This window comes from Mauremys reevesii, linkage group 5 (assembly GCF_016161935.1).
Source record: "Mauremys reevesii isolate NIE-2019 linkage group 5, ASM1616193v1, whole genome shotgun sequence".
Taxonomy (NCBI): domain Eukaryota; kingdom Metazoa; phylum Chordata; order Testudines; family Geoemydidae; genus Mauremys; species Mauremys reevesii.
The window spans coordinates 109,889,014-109,912,149 of NC_052627.1; the positions used below are offsets into that span (position 1 = coordinate 109,889,014).

General features: G+C 39.2%; 1 protein-coding gene across 4 annotated transcripts in view; it reads right to left on the reverse strand.

The window, feature by feature from the left end:
- CC2D2A (coiled-coil and C2 domain containing 2A) overlaps positions 1–23,136 on the reverse strand; it is a 147,722-nt gene that overhangs the window by 16,665 nt on the left and 107,921 nt on the right. For 2 of the 4 annotated variants that reach the window (XM_039541049.1, XM_039541048.1), the window contains exons 25-32: positions 21,480–21,585; positions 20,519–20,628; positions 20,272–20,368; positions 16,829–16,927; positions 12,210–12,386; positions 6,442–6,645; positions 4,508–4,597; positions 1,702–1,815 (exon numbers count right to left, since the gene is read on the reverse strand). In XM_039541049.1, coding sequence (XP_039396983.1) covers positions 1,702–1,815; positions 4,508–4,597; positions 6,442–6,645; positions 12,210–12,386; positions 16,829–16,927; positions 20,272–20,368; positions 20,519–20,628; positions 21,480–21,585 — 997 coding nt within the window. Of the gene's footprint in view, positions 1–1,701; positions 1,816–4,507; positions 4,598–6,441; positions 6,646–9,466; positions 9,716–12,209; positions 12,387–16,828; positions 16,928–20,271; positions 20,369–20,518; positions 20,629–21,479; positions 21,586–23,136 lie in introns of those variants that run through there. The other 2 variants (XR_005599228.1, XR_005599229.1) reach the window with 2 other exon arrangements.

Consider the following 23,136-nt stretch of genomic DNA (forward strand, 5'->3'; position numbering starts at 1 on the left):
TTCCCTAGGAACTGGTCTGAGCCCAACCAACTGATGCCACATAGGGTACTAATCAGTCTTCAAAGGAGTAATGTTTTTTGGTAAGTACCAATTTGGGCCCGATTTGAATCAGTCTTACACAAATACACAAGGAAGTGCAGACCTGAGGCTCAAACAAAGCATTATAGCATGTGTACTCCAGCATATAAAGTCACCAACTTTCTTGGGGAACCCTACAATACCCTGGGCACAACACGGTAAATGATCAGGGAAGTTTTGGTATTAATTTTAACTGAGAGACTCTGCTCATAGTCTCTGTTACAGAGGCAGCTTCAAGTAAGGATCAGTAAGCATCTTTTTATAAGTTATTTGAAAAAAATGTTTCTCTAGTACATAAAAAGTAGGTCTGTATGAAAGACTAATTAGCAGGGCAGCTGTGCTGCATATTGCATGATGCACATTTGGCAGCCCCATAGCTTCCCAGAGCCCTGCTGGAATTGCATGCATTCCAGCAGAGCTAAAGGGGCTTCTCTGCAATAACTCTACAGCCCCACCAAGCACTACTGGGTGGCCTCTTTACGTTCTCTTTTACTACTCCCTGCTTCTGCTGGATCCCAGCCAGATTAACAGTCAGCAAGAATGGGGAAGTGCTGACAGCATCAACAAGACAAAGAGCAAGGCAAGGCAGGACGAAGGCACTTGCCTTACCAATACCAGGCATCCCTCTGCTTTGCCACAAACCCCCATCCCCTGGCATGCACTCACATCCATAGACAGCTGCCCCAGATACCCCTCTCCTTTACCTTTCCAGCACCCACCTCTCTCTCACACACAGAGATGCCTTAAATATCTCTTTTGTTTATCCCAACAGCAATCCATACACAGCTAGTTGCCCCACCTTCCTGATGACCCATGTACCCTACCTGGACTTTCTGGGTTTCAGCCCTTTCCCTGGTAACATGGGCTGAATGTCCTGTTGGGGCTGTCATCATCAAGTTTTGACAAGATGAATTGGATTCTGAGTACTAGAATCTCTTCCTAATACTGCTATACTTGAGAACAAACTAAAGGAGTGAAATTCTGGGAATGGATTTCCCCAAACTCAGTTTTGTAGCTCTGCTTATGTTGAGGACCCATGTTCTATGCTAATCAGTCTGAGGGGAGAATGCCTGTAATCTTCCTTCAGGCCCTCTAGGACAGTTATAGACAGTTTGGCCATTGGCCTTGAAACCCGGTAGTAGTGCTGGTTGCTTAGAAATCTGAACACTTCAGTGGGACAAACATGACCCATGCTGCTTAAAGAATTTAACTGCTTTAAGAATTAGAGGCCCTGAATCTCCAGTGCCTTTTACCTGGTGGAGACATGTATACCCGTGCAAAGTGACTTCCAAGAGGATTTACAGGTGGACGACAATGGTGAATAAGGACAATGGAGAATAGTTCCCACTACTCACACACGGAAGTATGGATCCAGGAGTGGGGATCTATAAGATTTATACTTAACTAATGGAAAAATAAGATCGTAGAATGCTTGATACCAGAACAGGGTTCCAGTGGCACCAATTTTTAAACCCACACCATCATTACTTTAAAATCATTTCTGCAAAAGAAAATTCAATCCATTTCTTGGAACATAATCATTTTTTACTTGTTTATGCTCTATTTATGTAAGCTTTTGGATATTATATTCACATTCAAATCAAACAAAACCTACTATCTTACCTCAGGAATAGCATTTCCAATTATCAGCCAGGCTTTTTTGCCCATAGCAAGAAAGTAATTACATAAAAGCACAGCATGCTCCTCCTCATCACCAGCCAGAAGATCAAGAAATTGCTGATTGAGAAACAAACAAATTTTACTATTTACAAATAAATTGGGATATAGTTAATAATTCTGTTCCTAACTGAAACATTTAAGAATCTTTCCTAATACACTGCAGCCAAAATTCTCCACTCAGATCACCATTGTTTCATATGCAGAATAAGTGAAGAATATGCAGTGGAGATCTGCAGAGTAGATTAGAGAATTTCACCATCAGAGTCAAATTCTGTCTACTGAGTCACATTGCAGATTTCTAGAAAATGTTTTGAGATGCTATCAATATACTGCATGGCTAACCTATGATCCACAGGAATTCGATCACCCTCCAGATCCATGTATGTCTGCTTGTGATGGCGAATGCCCAATGGAAGTAAAGTTTGGTTTAAAAAAAAAAAGGGTATTTGTATAAAAAAACCTGAGTCCTCTGTTATAATCTAATAAACATATTGAACGTAAATTATTCTGGCTTTGAGGCTTGCAGTTCCTCAGATGTGTAGCCCGTAGGGAATGGTCTATGTGCATCTGTTAGCTAAATTCATACACAGACAGCATGCAACGATAACGCAAACATAACACATTTCCTGGAGAATTCTGAGTCCATAAACCAATGAATGATTTAGAATGAGCAAGCCATTTTCAACTGTGACAGACCTAATCTTCCTCAGTAATTTTCATGTTATTTCAAGGAAAACTGACCTTTGCTTTATACCACAATGTGAAAGTTTGAAATGTGTGTTTGTATGTGTGTGTGTGTGTATATATGTATTATAACTATAGTTGAGCACTACTCAAGTGTGAACTATAATTAAAAAATAATTTTAATTACAAGCTGGCATTGGAACATTTTACATTTCAAAGTTGCCATGTACCTTCAGAAAGTCTACTTCAGGGGTGGCCAACCTGTGGCTCTGGAGCCACATGCGGCTCTTCAGAAGTTAATATGTGGCTCCTTATATAGGCACCGACTCCGGGGCTGGAGCTACAGGTGCCAAATTTCCAGTGTGTGTGGGGGGGTGCTCACTGCTCAACCCCTGGCTCTGCCACAGGCCCTGCCCCCACTCCACCCCTTCCTGCCCCCTTCCCCTGAGCCTGTCGTGCTCTCGCTCCTCCCTTCTCCCCCCCGGAACCTCCTGCATGCCGCGAAACAGTTGATCAGGAGGTGCAGGGAGGGAGGGGGAGACACTGATTGGTGGGGCTGCCGGTGGGTGGGAGGTGCTAGGAGCTGGGGTGGGGAAGCTGATGGGGGGGGCTGCTGATGTATTACTGTGGAGTTCTTTGGCAATGTACATTGGTAAATTCTGGCTCCTTCTTAGGCTCAGGTTGGCCATCCCTGGTCTACATCATGAGGTTCAGCAAAATACATATATTTTACTCAGTTCTTCCAAAAACAGTGTTAAGTATCCCAACACTCAAATGGCAAAAGAATTAATCTCTAACTCGTGGACTTCATAAGAATGTTGGCTACTAAATTTAGGACTGAATTGGAAGGAGGGCAGTGTGGAAAACCAGACAGTAGTCAGATAAAACGAGTACTACACTAAATCAAATGGTAAACTACAAAATGGGGAATAACTAGCTAGGTAGTAGTATGGCTGAAAAGGATCTGGGGGTTATGGTGAATCACAAATTGAATATGAGCCAAGAACGTGATGCAGTTGCAGAAGAGGCTAATATCATTCTGGGGATATATTAACACAAGTGTTGTATGTAAGACACGGGAGGTAATTGTCCTGCTCTACTTGGCACTGGTGAGGCCCCAGCTTTGGGCACCACACTTTAAGAAAGATGTGGATAAACTGGAGAGAGTTCAGAAGAGGGCTACAAAAATGATTAGAATACCTGACCTATGAGGAAAGGTTAAAAAAACTGGGTATGTTTAGTCTTGAAAAAAGAAGACCGAGGGGACTGGACCTGATAAGTCTTCAAATATGTTAAGGGGCTGTTATAAACAGAATGGTCATCAATTATTCTTCATGTCTACTGAAGGTAGACTTAATCTGCAGCACGCAAAATCTAGGTTAGATATTAGGAAAAATCTTTCTACCTGTAAGTATAGGTAAGTACTGGAATACACTTCCAAGAGAGGTTGTGGAATCCCTATCACTGTCTAACCTATTCTTTAAAACCTACAAAAAGCTATCCTGGAGATCAAGGTATACTTGGTCCTGCCTATTGTAAAATATTGATTAGGTAAAATTGAAATTGTCTCACAAAACCTTAAGAAAAGTTAATATTTGTAATTCTGCCATTGTTTTCTCTCCTAACAAAGTATGAGAGGCTGGTTGAATATGAGAGTGCACCTGACATTACAGGCGGTGCCCTTTTCCACACTAAGAAGAATTATGATGGTCCAGCTGAGTTAAGTGGAGAAAATACTGGACTTTATCATGTTTCCCCACCCCCAACTGTGATATTTTCTTTCCTTAATTTCAGTGGGCACTTTTTAATTCCTCCTGAATGCAGAAATGGGAACTGCTTATGGTGTTCTTAGGTCCAATAGTTTACAGCCTACCAAGGTAAGAAACATTTTGGCTGATCTGTACAAATTATTTCAGGACAAGTGATTTTTTAAAACACTTTCTTAGATCTTTGACAAAGAATCATTTCATTCTCTGAAATCATTGACAATATTGAAAATGTAAATAACTAGAAAGAAAAATAACTCTCAACAGAAGAGGAACAAGAAATTCTGGCCTTTACTTACATCAGATGTACTCCATAAGTCACAAATTCCAGCAAATGACACACTATCTGGCAAGAAAGGAATCAAAGAAACATATCGAGCCACCAACTCCTACAAACAAAAATAAAGAAAAGAGCATAGTCACATTCTCATTTACTATGTGGGATGAGAAAGGTATTATTTTTATTAGTCCTAACTAGATTTGAAACTTACTGCTGCTCCCACTCAAGTCAAGGGTAAAATACCCATTGACTTCACTTCAGCAGGAACAGGTCCCTTTTTGGGACTTTTGTAAAGGCCTGAGCTGACTTTTTTTGACTGGGAGTCAGATCAGAACGAACCATAAACCATATGCACAGATTTTTGTTTCTTTAAAGTAAAATGTACATTTAAGTTTATCTAATAATTTTTTTGATAAGCTACTGAACATTTATTTCTAATATTTATAGATAATTAGATATACTGACAAATTAATTATTCTGAGGCATGAGCTATATTTACAATTACATAGAGATCTAATAGCTGTTTTTTATTTTGCTGTTACATTCCTCTTTTGCCATTCGTATGAATGGTTGCTGTTACATACTCATTCACCAATTCAAGGTTTCTAATACTGAGAGCAACAATTTTGAAAATTGTTCTCCCAAGTTCCACTATTAGACCATGTCTAAGCTTTGGATGAGATTCAAGTCTTAGGCCATGTCCACAATAGGAAATCAGTGTTTTTAACACATGTGAAAAGTACATCTTTTTCCTAGGGAAGAAAAAGCCTTAAGATGCTTGATATATATTGCCACAGAGCTTAAAAAAATTAAGCAGCAAGGCATTTGGCTCACTTTCATGATTAACAGAAAATGCAAAGTTCGTGGAAAGCCCTAATTTAATTCAGGATATATCTGTCTTTATTTTAAGGCTTTTAACACTGTTTTAACTCAAAATTTTTTAACTGAAATATATTTGGTACCACCCCAAATCCTACACTGATTTCAAGATCGATTTAAAAGTAAAGTGATAGTTTTTACTCTGAATTATCTTGTTTTGAACAGTATGGCTTATAACATGCCTTGAAACATAGGGTTTGATATAACCATTCCATTATTATGTCTTGTTAATATAGGATGGTTACAGACTTTTTAAAAGTCTGTATATTAAATATAACTGGGCACCTGGGATTAAGAAAATTTGAAATATACAGATTATGGAAAGGTTAAAAACTCAAGAGATGAAAGTTTCACCTTTAGTTTGCAAATTGGCAACCGTTTTTTGTTTATGCTGAAAATGATTTGAGAACTCTCAGACCTTCCCTTAGGCCACAATCAAGCAATGACTTCCATACGACATTCTTAATGTTATGCACATGTTTAATGACTATGCCAAATCAGCACCTTACACCAACGGTAGGTTTATATTTCTGTTACTTATTTCCCCCTTTTGACAATATTTGTTTAATTTTTTCATCCATGCCCCTGCTGCCTGCTATGACTTAGTTTCCTATTCATTGCAGAATTGCCATTGTTTAACTGCACATCCTAATTCACCTGAGCTATATACCTAATATTTGTATTACAACTTTCTTACACAGTATGTTTGTTAAAGGTGGTGCTTTATTGGTCTCTCTTTATTTGTTTCTCTTCCATGTTCTTTTGTTCTTTGTCTTTTAAACATATTTAATTCTTATAGTACTTATTTACAGGCAAATTTACATCTGCCAGATTTTGAAATACCATAGGTTTTTATTTTGTCCTTTTCTAACGGATGTTGTTCAGCATGTTATCATTCATTTACTTTGTACCCTGAATATTCAATATTTCTTTACTTTGTATCCAGAGATTTCCTCCCTTGCAATCTAAGTTTTTGTACAAACATAAAAAATAACATGCACACATAGGCGCAGACACAGAGTCTTAAGTTTATGTCTTGTGAATTGAATTGTCTTTTCTAAATAAAATACTTACTGCTGCTGCCTGAGAATTATTAGGATGACCATTAAGGAGATCCTGTGGTGGGTTCAGAGGTTTGATATATCTGGTAATAAAAACTGTTTTCCCATTTATGTCAACTACAGTTGTCAGGCATTGGCGGCTTGGAAACTTCAATGCACATTCAGCCTGATACTTCTCTGCTGCTTGGAGCAACTTCTCATCTTCTTGGGTATCAAACTTCAAAAGATAGTACAACTTTTATAAAAATACAGTTTAGAGCATAATTTGGACGTAATTCTCCACTACCTTGTAACCTGTGCAGTTATTTTACACCTACAAAAAGTGAATGCAAAGTGGATGTAAAATTCTGGTCTATCATCATTTCAAAAACTTACCATTCTCTTTACACAGGTGTAAATTTAGTTGTAAGGTAGTGGAGAATCAGCCTTTTTGTATTTACATTTATATATGCACTCCCACATACGCACACGCACATATATGTTGTACATAATAAGCATGATTGTACAGTCTTTACTCAGGTATTGAAAGTTCTGTGAAAGTTTTGCCTTAGTAAGGACTGTTGGAATGGACACATATCACCCAGTCATTCAACAGTGCATAACTATGATCAGACACTTCAGGAACTGAGTCTTATTTATAGTCACAAAACAATAACTACATTAATACAACAATCAGGGTAAGTTCTCAAAATGTCTGTCAGGTTTATGATGCACAACTCCCACTGACATTAATGGGAGTTACATGGCTAAACCACTGTGCAGTGCTGAAAAATGATACAAAAAATGGAATAAGACATATTTATAAAAGGAAGTTATACTTCTAGTTCAGGTTTGCCTAGCAGTTAAAGATCTTAGGTGTGGTTTTCAAAAGCCCAAATTGAAAGTCAATGGAACATGTGATTTTAAGTCACTTAGGTATTTTAAAAAAATTCTACCCTTCATCTATAAATGAATATTGTTGATTTTGTAGGTTTGTCCTAGGTACATACAATTTTATGGTTATTTTCTGATTTTTTTTTAACTAAGGCCACTTTAAACCACTCTGGTAGCGTAAAGGACCTTAACGTGTGTATAAATATTTTATATTTTTTTAAGGCACCTGAATGTTCCTGAGTATTCAGGCCTTTAACTCAAAATAATGCATGGTTTTAAAACAACCCCTTCATTGTGTTATCCTGTTCCCCAAGCCTCCCTGAGTTGGGATTGCCATGCACTGCTCAGTAACAAGCTATCCAAGCCAATAAGGAAGTCACCTCTCATGATGATCCTTCTCACCCAAAAATGGTGACCACAATATGGAATTTGGGTAGTGATGCTTATAGTTTCAATTTTTAAATATAAAATAGTAATTTCTTGCAAAATATTAATTAAATGATACCACCAATCTAAGATACGTCAGCATAAAAGAGTTTGCATGCTACATATAGTACATATATGCTCAAACACAGATGAAGAACTGCTGCCATTAAAGGTAATGGAAAAAGTTGCAGAGCAAGGACAAAATGAATCCTAACCAGTAAACAGCAATATCTGTTGATTAATTTAAAAATCACATATGTTGTACCTTCTTAAGCATTTCATTCATCTATAGAGAGATTTAGGAAGGCCAAAAAGAAAGAAAAAGATAATAAATAAAAGAGGGAAAAATGTATTAAAAATCAAATTGATAAGCTTAAAGCAATCTACAGACATTTCAAGCTACTTAGCTACAGCAGGAAAGCACAAAAACATTAACAAAAGAGGGGAAATATTCAAGTATTTTTTTCATTTTATACTGGAAATTTCTATATTAAACATATGGGGATTGTTTACAGCCCAATTTATGTACCCAAGATGCAGCTTTTAAATAGCCATTGCTGAAAGAGTAAGAAAGGGAAAAATCCATACCACTTTTGTAGTGAAGCAGATTTCTCTCTTACACACTGTATTAGGTTTAATTTCCATAAATGAATTTAGTGTTCATGAGAAAAGTGCTGGCAACTGAGTCCTGGAGACTGATGTCCCCAACTGATCCACAAAAAATGGGACCAGCACAGGGAATTCTAGTCAAGTTTTCCCACACTACCCCATGAATGAGTCTTAACTATGACCTGGAGGGACTTCCAAGGACTACTTTAGACCTGACCCTTCAATCCTTGTTCTAAGTTTGACAATTATGTTGGTGATATGTGATGTGGATGCCTGTTCACAAGGAACTGGACTCCACGCAATTCATATAGATCACCAAACAGCCACTGGCAATACCCCTCCCCACCCCTGTGCTGAACTGAGCTGATAACCTCTAGGGCAGGACCCTCTAGTCACTGAAATCAATGAGCACTGGATCAGGCCCTGCATCCCATTTGCAATACTTTGAGCTATGTAGCTCTCCTACATACACATGCTGTATATTAAACATTTGAAACATGCAGAAATTACACTACATTTAGGGGAGTCACTTTCAATACAAAATGCAATTGTGGTTGTTCTTCTATTTGGTCAAGAAAGTCAGAAGACAAGCACATGAAAATGTATGAAGTTGGCATCCTCTGTTGTACTCAAAATTTAACAACAAAATGTGCACTGCATGCTATAGAATAATCTGCTATTTAATTTGTTCCTTTCCTTATGAGCCTCTTCCAACATTGTAGATTATTTTATTGTTTTCCATTTACTATCCCACTCTTTTAAAATTGGATTATATGCAACCATACAGAATGTTTGTTAAAGTAATAATCTAGTTTGAATCAGTCTAAGTTAAATAACATTATAAATATAAAAGCTTTTGTTTACTAGCTACTAGTTACAATATTTAAATTGTCTTAGATATTTAATAGACTCAAAGGCAGATGCAGTTGATTAAAGTCTAGCTCCGCTTAAGTCAATGGTAAAACTGCCACTGACTTCAGTGGGGCCAGAACTTCACCTCAAATGCACAGCAAAAGTACTGGTGCAAGAAATTACCTAACCCCATTTGTCACACCCATCCTCTATTTTTCTGCTATACTTAATTCTTCAAATGTTAGCAAACAGAAAATCTACACTGATAGTTTCCTTACCTCAGTAGCATTTCTCTCTTCTAGTATTAGTTACAATACACTTTAGTGGCACGGAGTAATTATGCTACAATTCAGTTTTGATAACTAGTGTTTTCTGACACTGAGAAAAGGATTCTCACATTCTATCTTGCTATCTGTTCTTTATGTCTGATAAAGTCTTTTCTGCATCTTCACAGTGGATGATATTTCATTTCCTTGCTAGCTCTTACATCTGGCATTCTGACCAAGGACAATTAGCTAATACTATATCTATAATCAAAGAAATCAAATGAAGTCAGTGAGAAAGGACTTATCAAAAATGTAAACTTTTCTATTACATAAAGTGTGCAATTAGGTCTGTAACAATGTTATAAACACAGGGCCAACATTTCAGAATTTCATGCATTACCATCACAATAATATGTACTATTTAGGTTATTGGCCATGCAAATTAATATGTGCACAAAATTATAAAATTTGGCCACAATTTCTTTTAATAACAGAAATATCAAAATTCATAATTATATAGTTTATGATATTTCACAATGAACTCTGAATTTCATTTATCAAGAAATACCTTTAGACAGGAATTTATTTGAATTGTAACTATTTTTCATTCTAAAAAAATATCGGCGACAGGTCTATATATATAAAAAAAGGTCAATTTTTTCCATAAAGCTTACAAGATTTCGCTCTGCAGTTAATTATTGTATATAGAACTGTGGAAGTCATCTAATATATTAATGATGCTTCAAGACTGTTGTGTAAATCTTTACAGCTTCATATATTAGTGCTAATTTGCCATGGCACTAAGCTAATTAACCTTGAATTTACCCATGAAAGAACAAAATTACAAATCATGTTTCCCTTTCTTTGTTTTCCACGGCATTACATTGCAACAATTCTCAGAGCAGATTGGACTATGACCAGTACTGAACAAACAATATGAAATTATGAGACTGTAATTCCATAAGAGGGAGAGCAAAGTTTGCTTTAGTAGTTTATGCAATGATCAATGCTCTAAAAAATGAATTATATTTCCAGAGTTCAAAATTTGCTTAGTTTTAATTTTGTATAATACATAGATACGATCCCCCTCCCCAGCTCCTCTTCATCTTCAAATAAACTGCTACTGGAGCAGTTAAGTCCAAAGCAAAATATGAGAAGCTGCTGTTTGTGCAGAAGCAACATGGATAAATCCTGATTGACTGTATTTCAGAGTATGTCTACACAGCAAAAGCTGTGCACAAAATAGCATACTCAAGCTAGGCTGAATCCAGCTAATGTGAATAACAATAGCAGTGAAGACATCGTATCGTGGGCAGTACATGCTCATATGCACCTTAGGTATGTAGTCCGCTCACTAGCCCACTCTGAAGCCTGGGCTGTGCTGTCTTGCTGCCACTGTTACCCCCACAAGCTGGATTTAAGCTAGTTTGGCCATGCCTGGATAGGTTAGCTTTTGTTGTTTAGACATACCCTGAGAATTAATTGCATAAGGGTACAAGAAGTGACGAGATTTTGGGAGAGGGGTTGTTTTTGGAACACAGGCTTTTTCTATTGTTGCACAAGCATGTCCTTTTAGTTTGGTGAAGGAAATAAAAGAACTAGGTCAAGAATGAAAAAAACCCTCCTACTTAGAAATATCTTCAAGAGATTTACAGGACAGGAGATGACATTAATACGAATGGCATAATATAATAACTAGTGAACAGTGAATAATGCAAGTTTTGAATTAATTCACTTTGCATCCCTTTTGTGTTCTCTTTCCCCAAATACTTGTGTGATCAAGGTTTACTAGCAAGAATGCTTGTGGGAAGCAAATGTTAAGCTTGTATGTTCAAATACTTATGGAATGTGAAAATTAAACTTATTTTTAATGAGCATTCTAACCAGAAAACTGATGAGTCATGCTCATCTAGGTGAGGAAAACATACAAAATCATCTGAAATATGTGTTCAATCTCAACTAAGCAAGACAGCTCAAATTATGATTAAGAAGCCAGAGACATTATTACACTTGCAAAAAATGGCATGTAATTATGAATAACAAAATACATAAGAGAAATCAGATCTGTTTGCACATAGTCTGTGAAGAGAAAAAGAGATTACATTTATTAAATAAATTATACATCACAAATTGTTCACTCAGATCTACTATATAATGCACCTCCCAAGTTTGCCAGAGTGTTTGAATATCCATTTTTTTTAAAATAATCCAATTCTGTTAAAGATAAATTAGAAAGCAAACATTTCATTACAATTTAAAAACAAAATTGTTTTAGCATTACTTTTAAAATATAAAAAGTACATGCAAGTGCTCAGAAACACTAATATTGGTCAGTTAAAAATCACTGAATCAAGCTTAATTCAAGTGCAGGTTCTCAAACTGTGGGTCGGGACCCCAAAGTGGGTCGCAACCCCATTTTAATGGGGTCACCAATGCTAGCATTAGACTTGCTGGGACCCAGGGCTGAAGCTAAAGCCCAAACTCCACTCCCAGGGTGTCGGGGCTCAGGCTGCAGCCCCCTCTCCTCCTACCTGAGGCAGCGGAGCTCGGTCTCTGCCACCCTTCCAGGGTCACGTAGAACTTTGTTGTCAGAAGGGAGTTGCGGTGCAATTATGTTTGAGAACTCCTGTTTTCTTTTTTACAGTGTAACTCAGTCAAGATCTGTACCCATGTTATATACCATATTAAATTTACTTATTTACATGCATATCAAGAATCATGGCACCAAAATCAAAATTTGAAAGGTGTTAGTTACCTTTTCTCGAACTGGATCTCCAGGAATAAGCTGTGGTTCAATAGTAATAAACAGTGTTATGTAGGACCCCTCGCTCAGACTTCGGACAGAATCATAACCTCTCTCATTTCCTAGGTTCTTTTCTTTACTGTAGCCAAGGAGTACTGGAGGAATATCTATCTTAAATGTGCCATCAATCTATGAAGTAGACAGAGAAATATTAATCCAGGTGTCGGCAACCTTTCAAAAGTGCTGTGTCGAGTCTTCACTTATTCACTCCAATTTAAGGGTTCGCGTGCCGGTAATATACATTTTAATGTTTTTAGAAGGTCTCTTTCTATAAGTCTATAATATATAACTAAACTATTGTTGTATGTAAAGTAAATAAGGTTTTAAAAATGTTTAAGAAGCTTCATTTAAAATTAAATTAAAATGCAGAGCCTTCCAGCCCGGTGGCCAGGACCCGGGCAGTGTGAGTGCCACTGAAAATCAGCTTGCGTGCCGCCTTCGGCACTCGTGCCATAGGTTGCCTACCCCTGTATTAATCCATACACATCAATCATTCATGACCAATAATGATAATAATTTCAAAATAAAAAAAAACAATGCTTCCTCAACTTTTAGCATTCAGAAAGGCCGTGTCACCAATGCCAACACCGCTCCTGGCTCCTCCACCTGCATCCAGACAGAGAACCCAACCATGGATGCCTCTAGCTAAGTCCTGGCATGGATTTGCAGAGACTGTTGTCTGCATTTTCTTGTCAGAGAAAATCAGGATGGGAAAACTATCCAGTGTGAGAGGTGCTCACTGGTAGAATCTCTCAGGAAGCAGGTGCGAGAGCTACAGGAGGAGGGTGAGGAGCATCCATGTACAGGAAGAATTAATTGAAAACGTGCCCCTGGAGACCTCCACATTTGAGGAAGAAATCCAGCTGGAAAGGACTGAGATAGCAGTACCAGGGGAGGAGGAAACTGCTGCTCTTCACAGGGAGGAACCCGGCTGCTCAACCCTGCTTCCAACCCACTGTCCACAGAGATACTGTTGTGCTGCCCTGCCAACAAGAGATGAAGAATCTCCCCCAAATGTGGAGGAGGAGAAGCCATTACCCCCAAGGAGGATCATGGCCACCACTCCCAAGAAGAAACATAGGTTTGGCCGATCGCGGCTTACACTGGCCGCGGTTCGTCGCTCCAGGCTAATGGGGGCTGCGGGAAGGGTGGCCAGGACGTCCCTCGGCGCACGCCGCTTCCTGCAGTCCCCATTGGCCTGGAGCAGTGAACCGCGGCCAGTGGGAGCCGCGATTGGCCAAACCCGCGGACACGGCAGGTAAACAAACCGGCCCGGCCTGGCCCACTAGGGGCTTTCCCTGAACAAGCGGCAGCCCTAGTTTGAGAACCACTGCCCTAACCTATGTCTGAGCTACTGAAGTCCTCAAATCGTGGTTTAAAGACTTCAAGGTGCAGAGAATCCTCCAGCAAGTGACCCATGCCCCATGCTGCACAGGAAGGCGAAACCCCCCCAGGGGCTCTGCCCATCTGCCCTGGAGGAAAATTCCTTCCCGACCCCAAATATGATGATCAGCTAAACCCTCAGCATGTGGGCAAGACTCACCAACCAGACACCCAGGAAAGAATTCTCTGTAGTAACTCAGATCCTACCCCATATAACATCCTATCACAGGCTATTGGGCATATTTACCACTAATAGTCAAAGATCAATTAATTGCCAAAATTAGGCTATCCCATCATATCATCCCCTCCATAAACTTATATGTCTTTTGCCCCTACTGCTCCCCTGGGAAGGCTGTTCCAGAACTTCACTCCTCTGATGGCTAGAAACCGTCATCTAATTTTAAGTCTAAACTTCCTGATGGCCAGTTTATATCCATTTGTTCTTGTGTCAACATTGGTACTGAGCTTAAATAATTCCTCTCCCTCCCTGGCATTTATTCCTCTGATATATTTATAGAGAACGATCATATCTCCCCTCAGCTTTCTTTTGGTTAGGCTAAACAAGCCAAGCTCTTTGAGTCTCCTCTCATAAGACATGTAATCAAATAGGATGAAATTCAATAAGGGACAAATGAAAAGTTCTATACTTAGGAAGGAATAATCAATTGCACAAATACAAAATGGGAAATGACTGCTTAGGCTGGAGTACAAAAGATCTGGGGTTTATAGTGGACAAGTCAACAATGTAACACTGTTGCAAAAAAAAAAGAGCAAACATCAATCTGGGATGTATTAGCAGGAATGTTCTAGGCAAGACAGGAGAAGTAATTCTTCTACTCTACTCTGCACTGATTAGGCCTCAACTGGTGTACTGTAATCAGTTCTGAGCACTACTTTGGGAAAGATGTGAACAAATTGACGAGAGTCCAGAGAAGAACAACAAAAATGATTAAAAGTCTAGAAAACATGACTTATGCGGGAAGACTGAAAAAACTGGGTTTGTTTAGTCTGGAGAAGAGAAGACTGAGGAGGACATGATAACAGTCTTCGAGTACGTAAAAGGTTGTTATAAAGATGAGGGTGATAAATTGTTCTTACTCACTGATGACAGGAAAAGAAGTAATGGGCTTAAATTGCAGTAAGGGAGATGTAGGTTAGACATTAGGAAAAACTTCTCACAGTAAGGTGTGGTTAACCACTGGAAAAAACTACCTAGGGAGGTCGTGGGATCTACATCATTAGAGGTTTTAAAGAACACAAAAACACGTGTCAGGATGGTCTAGATAATACCGTATTTAGTCCTTCTTCAATGTAAGGGATTGGACTAGATGACCTACCGAGGTCCCTTCAGTCCTACATTTCTATGAAATATATATATGTTTCATGTGAAATACCAGTATTTAAAATGTTTGTGACAAAAATCTGACATCTCAAAAGACTGGTTACTTCCTTTACAGTAACTGTGGCTCTTCTAGATGTTTCGTTCATGTGAACCCCACTCAAAGTGTGCATGCATCCCATGTGCATGAGATAAGATTATTTTGGATAGTAGTGTCCATTGGGTCCCACCTGAACCCTGAATGTTCTTTCACTCCACACATCTGAGGGCATGAAGGACAAAGCAGACCCAAATGTCCCTTAGTTCATTTGCCATTACAGAATTCCAAAGCTAAAGGATTCTGGAGTAGCAGGGAAGGAAGACAAGTCATGGGATCCACATGAATAAAACATTTTAAGGAATCACAGAAACTGTAAATAACTTTCTTTCTACTTTGAGTATTTGGGGATCACACTCTAGATGACTGGTTAGCAGTCATCTCCCCAAGAAAGTGGCTGGCAGAAATCCTATCAGAGATAAGGCTTCAGCTTTGCTGTACCAAACTGGGCATCAGATCTAGCAGCCCAAACCAGAGAGCAATCATGTGTAAACACGTACACTAATCTCCATGTAGCTACCCTTTAAATCTCTGAGCACAGGAACATTCTTCAAGCATGCAGAAGTGGTAACTTTGGCACTGGATGACAGTGCTCTAATATGAAGGTAGTAATTTAGTTACCTCACAGAAAATCTTTATGCAATTAGACACCCATTTTGAGAGAGACTGGCTTGAAATGGCCAGTCCTCTAGACCTGTCCCCAAAGCCTACAAAAAGTCTGAGTGACTTGAAAAAGGGTTTTGTTCTGTGGAAGTAGTAAAACAGTACTCTCCACACACCAAGTGCGTGAAGTCTAGCCTCCCAGTACTTGAATGAGGTTTAGGGAAAAAGATGAATGGACTTATGAAGGTGAAAGTCTGAAACCACTTTAGGTAAGAACTTGGGGTACGGTCTGCAATAGAGGTCTCTGGTGTAAGTCATGGATCTATATGTCAGCCTTGTAGAAGGCCTTCATGATTTAAACTAGAATGTCCTGCACTTCAGAGGAGCAACTTCTGTCATAATGCTCAGCCAGGTAACATCCATGCTGTCTGATGCGGGGATGAAGGATTCATGTGAAGGACCTGCCCCTGATCCTGGGAAATAATGTCTGAAAGGTTTGGAAGTGTGATTGGAGGCTGTGTTGACAGGCACATCAGTATTAATAAGGTTTTGTTCTGTCTCACTTTTTTGATGACTGTGGGGAGTGGCGGAATCAGAGGAAAATCATATATCAGGTCCTTCTTCCAAGGATTCAGGAATGCATCCAAAAGGAAAACCAGACTCATCCCTCCAATGAAGCAATACAGTTGGTACTTCTTGTTCATGCTAGTAGCACAAAGGTCTGCAGTGAGAAGTCCCACTTGAGTAAGATTTGATGAAAGAATCTTTGAGAGCCCATTTGTGATTGATAGCGCACTTCCTGCTGAGACAATCTGATGGGTTTTTCTGAATGTTTGGTAAGTGTAGAGCTATGGAGTAACTTGATTCTGTATATACCAATCTCACAGATGAACTGCCTCCTGACAGAGAAGAGATGCTCTTGCTCCACCTTGTTTGTTGACATAGGATTGACAGAGCTGTAGTATTGTCTTGTCAGGACTTACATGGTAGCTCCCTGGAGGTATTAAATGCAAGATAAGAGTCCTATATAACAGGTATAGTTGAGAGGTAATGACATCAATGCTGTCAAAACTATAGGAGACAGATCAGATGTTCCACTACAGGCATCTTCCAAACCTATAATTCATACTCCAGTTTACTGATACTTACTCTTGTTTGAAAATATATGGTAGAAAACGGAATCCGAACACATCCCAACCAATGTCTCTCAACACGAGTGTGGGTTCCACTTCCTCTTTCACGATCATCCTAGAAAAAAATTGCAAAATAGGTATTATAACAATACAGTGTACACAAATTTACAAGCAGACTTCATTCCCTTTAAGTGTCTTAACACTTTCTCAATGGCTTAATCAAGTTATTAAAATTTCTAATTAGTAATGGATTTTTTTTATTAAATTTGTTACAAATACTGGTTAAACTATTAAGATAATAATTTGTTTCTTGAAGCATCCAAATGTGCTCGACACTGTGCAAACACAAAAGAAGGAATGGCCATTGCTACAATGAGCTTGTGTTCTAGGGCCCTAGACTTGCAATGAGCCCTGTGCAAGAGGACCCCTGTGCCAGTACAGAGCTCTATTAACTTTAGGGAGTTGCCTAAGCAAAGCACATTAAGCCCCAGTCCTGTAATGAAAAAGATTCAATTGTATCAAAAAAGCTTTCTGGACTGAGCAGTGGATAAGATATGTGAATAATAAAACAGAAAAATGGGTAGAGAAGATAACAAGAGATGTTGCTTTGTAGAATTGCACATTCATGTTCCCTTAAATGTAAAATCACAGATTTACACTTGTCTAGACAGACAATTAACTAGCCCTGTGTGTACCTATAAAAGACTTGTAGGTGGATATCAGGATGAATAGGTCCAAAGGAGATACAGATCTGGGTATGCACACACAACTGTGTTTGCAAAGTGTGTGTGCCAGGGCAGGTTTAGTGTGGGTCCCTGGGTTCATCAGCACCCACAGAAATAATGAAACAAAGAATGCCAAACTTGAATGGTGTTGTGAGCCCATGTGCCAACTTGCAATGCCACTGACTCAAATTTGACCCAGCCTCCCCACTGACAGTTGGACCAAACCTGAGAGACATTGTGACCTTGTGCACCAGGTCACAATACATGGAGCTGGCAGCCTGGCCCAACTCTGCAGGATAAGAACTGCCGTTGGTGTGAGAGTGCAGGGTGACCTTTCCCAGGGCTCCCCCCTGCACTAGAATAGAATTAGGGTTGCAGTGCCAAGGCAGAGGGTGCTGCTGTGGGTGACCAGTGCCCCCTTTAACTACAATTCAAAATCATGTCCAAGAAGAGTTTAGTATTGTGCCTCTATTGAATCAGGAGGCTACATCCCACCCCGAGTGCATGCATACTTTTTAAATTGAAGATCAAGCATGTTAATTTTGGCCTTTATTTCCAAATTCTATAGAACACATTTTTGCTTATACAAAACCAGGCACAAGTACTGTATATTAAACAGAGACGTATAATTAGCTATCTTCATGCACCCAATTTGTGTGTGCTCATTTAAATGCCCAGGCCTACTTCAAAGGTGAAAATCTAGCTGTGATGGCGTATGCAAACCCCACAATGGGCTGGAAGGGGTTAAAGGACAGTATTGGGCCCAAGTAGCCCTGTCCCTCCAACCCTGAAGAGCATGCTCCAACTGAAGAAGGGATTGAAAAGGGAGGAACCCAGCTTAGAAGGGGAATGGCTAGGGAGGAGGACAGACCTACCCTGAAAGCTCCTGACAAGGGCACCAGAGAAGCCTCCCTGAGGGATGTGAGACTATATGTTGAGCCTGGTTGGCACTGATGGTATGGCTACCTTTAATTTTTCTTTCCATCTTATCTGGGGCTGAAAGCTGGGAGACAAAAGCAGTAGTATGAAATGTCCCAGGAGGGTAACTCAGAGGGTACCTTGGGGGGCCAGATACTGTTGACTGTCCTAGAGTCCTGGGTTGGAGCCTGGTGGAGTGAGTGGGCCCAGGCTCTCCTACCACTGCTTCCACTACAGGATGGACTCGAGCCACCTGTACTCCTCACCATGCCTCTGAGTAAAGAAGAACCCAGACTGAAAGACTTAGGAGGGGGGCATTTGGTGCGCTAACTGCTAGGCAACCTAACCCACCCAGGACACTATTACATTAATTCTTAATAAATCTGTATTGAGCTAACATATGGGTTCATGTTGTCATTCAGTGATTTCTGTATCAAACATGATCAATATACAAGTAAAAAGATGATATTGTTCCAAATGCCAGCTCTGCAAATTCAGCCTGGGATCTGAAAGTCAAGCTGGGATCCTTCCTTCTCATGCTTCATCCCCCGCAATAAAAGTTTTGCAGACCAAATTCTTCCCTCTGTGACATTTGTGCATTTAATATTTTTTGCCTGAGATTTTTTAAAAGTGCTGAGCATTGGCATCATTCTATTCCTCCTGAATTCAACAGTAAAAACTCTCACTGATTTAAGTAGAAGCAGAGTTAGGCCACAGCTGAGAGCTTTTGAAAATTCCATCTTAATTACTACCATTATTTGTTGTTATTTATCTAGTGCCTAAAAATGAAAGGCACAATGCAAAACAAATAGAAAGACACAGATCCTGCCCCAAAGAACTTGCAATCTAGAATCAGACAAAACACACACACAAAAAAATCAAACAACAAAAGCACCAGATGTGGGGAATCCACCCCCTTCCGTGGGTTTGGACAAGTATAACTTGGAATTGGAATTTAGCAAACACTTCCGATAATGAACAAGAAGAAATAAAGTTCAGTTTACTCTCCATTAGCTATGTTGGCTCTACACTACTACCAGGATTAAAAAGCAGTACAATCCTCATTTTTGTCACTGAAGTCAGCACATATTATTGATTACACACACAAGCTCAAACCTTAGGCAGCAGAAAGCAGAAGACTGAGCACCTGGACTGTGCACAGCACTGCTTTATTCAGGTGGGGTGACAATACAATGGAACAAGGATCTTACAATCTAGATTGGACATAACATAGCTAGGAATGACAACAATGGGAAAAGGAAAGGAGCATGGGAGGATGAAGGATGTAACAGTGAAAGTTCATGATACGAATATGAGAGTATAATATATTACGTATAATATATTACAGTAGAACCCCTATTTTATGAAATAACTGGGGATGGAGGAGATCATAAAATCAAAAAGTTCATACCATTGATCATCTCAAAATTACAATAGGTTCAATGTATAGGTTGCATCATGGTGCAGCATGTTGCTTTCTTCTCATCCTTCAAACCACTTCAAAGCAATTTCAAATGCACTGAAGGCATCGCAATGTGAATGGATGTTGACTTGTTCTTCATCAACATCATTTTTGTCATGAGATTTTTTCCCTCCCATCAGGAAAAATGGTTTAAATAACTGGTTGTTCATAAGACTAGTGTTCTATTCTACGATAATTTATTATATAAATATATTTATATAAATATATAGTTAGTTAGTTAGTTAGTTAGTCTTGTGATTATTTTTGGAGAAACAGCCATAATATTCTGTGATGTTCTTAATATCAAAGACACTGACTTAAATGTCAAAATGGTCCTTCAGGCGCCAAGCTCACCTCTAAGACATCATAGAGTACTTCATCAAAAATGTTAATGAACACTTCATCCTTCACTGATTGCAAACTTGTGGTGCTGTAGTCACCATTAGGAGCTCTATCAAAATAAAATATTAGTGATTTATACAGAATACAGCAAAACTGTACTATGTTAAACTTTACATTCATTTACACACTCAAACAAGAATGTTATTCAAGGACATACTGTGAAGCTCAAAACCAACAACTTGTTTTCATTTACTCATACCTAAATAGAAGTTCAAGTTCCTCATTCCAGTTGGGGTTTGGCCCCTCTGCTGTTGTCGTCCTGCAGACTGTTCGCTGAAAAGAAACTTCTACAAAAGGATGGACTAAAACCTACAAAATACAATTAAAATGAAAATAAAAATAGACAATTTGGCAGAACATTTGTAAATTGTCAATTTTTCAATGTATGTAATAAAATGAAAATAATATATGAAAGATATGTTAGTTTGTTGACTTCTGTGACAAACAATTCTGCATTTCACGGGCTTCTAACATTTTAGGGTGTTGATTTTTTTTTTAACTCTAACATTCTTGAAAAGAAATATATAGTCAAACTACTGACATGTGTCCACAGTCTTAAATTTCACCTTCAGATTTTTCTGTAGAATTAAGCCTGAATTGAAAAGGATCTATCAGACAGGTTCAAATTTAGCAACAGGCAAAGACTGCTAGTTACCTGAACAAGCTAATTAAAACAGATTATGTGACTCAATCAGCCCAGTTAAAGATGTCCATTTGTGTCTTACTGTCTGTAATCAAAGAACAAAACTTGTTGATACTATCATGGTTCTCTCTGTATCTGGCCCTTCTTACTATCTGTTTCAGTTAAATTAATCTTGGACCAGAAATAACAAAACCCTATTATCTTTTTTTAAATGCCAGAAAGAGGAATTTATCTAGTGTCCAAAAGTGTGATAGGAGCCACATACAACTTTTTAAAAAAATCAGGACATTATAGTGTTTCTAAAAAGGGCAAAAAATGTAAAATCAAAACAAAAACAGAAGCAAGAACAAAAACAGAAGCAAGCTAAATTTGGCTTCCAATTGCCATCAAAAATTTAGTCTCAATTTCAACCTCACTGATAATACGATCTAACCAGTCAATGTTACTGCTTAGAAGAAAGAGAAACAACCCTGTATGACCAAATTACCATTCAATTTATGTCAATATTATATTGTACCTGGTTGAAAGCCCAATCAATGCTGTGGGTTGGGCTCTGAGGTGATGGAGATGCTGCAAACATCTCATTAAAGGACCTTGAAGATCTGGATGGCTGTTGAAGTTTGCTAGGAAGGAAAATATATAACTGTGACAGAGAACACGCAAGAGCAAGTTATTTACCTTATAGTAACTTCAAGATGTGTGATCCCTATGGGGGATCCACGTGCCCAATCAGAGAATTCTTGAAAGCAGTGTCCACAGGTCTGCTCATGCCTCCAACCGAGGAGCTAAAGGGTGGAGTAGACCAACCACCTCTCCAGTTCCTTCTGTATCAGGAATCCTACCATGACCTGAAGCAGAAAAGGAGGAGGGCAGGCAGTGGAATACACACAGGGACCACACATCTCAAATTAAGTAACTTTCTCTTCTCCTTCGAGTGCTGGTCCCTGTGTGTTCCACTGTGGGTGACTGATGACGAGCAGTACTCAAGTAGGAGGAGGGTGTGAGGATGCAGGCGGCAGAGCCAGTTGAAGGACTACCTTGCCAAAGGCCGCATCAGTGGAGTTCTGCACTAAAGCATAATGTCTCACAAACGTGTAGAAGGAACTCCATGTAGCTGCTTTGCAAAATGTCAAGTAGAGGTACTTCTTAAAGTTATTCCATTGATGTCACTTGTTCTTTTGTAGATTGAGCTCTCAACCCCTAAAGGGGAGGAAGAATACACAGCTGAAAGAGTAAGATAGAGAACAAGATCCATTTACAGATTCTCTGAGAGCATACAGGTTGACCTTGAACTCTTTCTGCTACAGTGATAAACAATCTAGGAGGTTTTCTGATTGGCTTTGACCTTTGCAGAAAAAGGGCTAAGGTTCATTGCACAGCAAAGGAATGAAGTCTCCTCTCTTCTTCAGATGCATTTATTTTAATAAAAAACACAGGTAGGTGGATTGATTGGTTCAGGTGACACTCCGAAGCTACTTTGGGGGTGAACTTAAGATGTAAACACAATGAAACTTTGCCTCTATGGAACATGGTGTAAAGTGGATCTACCTTCAGTGCTCCGAGCTCATTCACCCGCCTGGATCAGGTGATGGCTACCAGAAATGAAACCTTTATGGATAGGAGAGACATGGAACATGTAGCTAGTAGTTTGAAGGAAGGCTTAGTGAGCACCAACAGAACAAGGATGAAGTCCCACTGAGGGGTAGGTTTCCTTACTGGTAAAAAAGTTCTGTTTAGACACTTCCAGAATCTGGTAGTCAGTGGGTGAGCAAAAATTAAGTAATCATGTGAAGGTGGGTGGTATGCACTGATTGCTGCCAGATGAATCCGTACAGAGCTGATTGAAAGACCTGCTGTTTTGAGGGAAAGATGACAGTCCAGAATATGGGTAATATCCACAGATCTGGGAATCTAAGTTTTTGTTGTGCCCAGATAGAGAAATGCTTCCACTTGGCTAAGTAGCATTTTGTAGCGGAATCTTTTCTACTATTAGTAAGGATGCTTTGCACAGCTTCAGGGGATGAACATTCTAGAGTTGATGCCCATCCAAAAAACACACCCTGAGATGAAGTGCTTGAAGGTTAGAAGGCTTGATTATGCCTTTCCTTCTGGGTCAGGAGACAGGAAAAGGACTGAAAGCTGATCAGCAACTGAGATGATGCGTGTAAGAAACT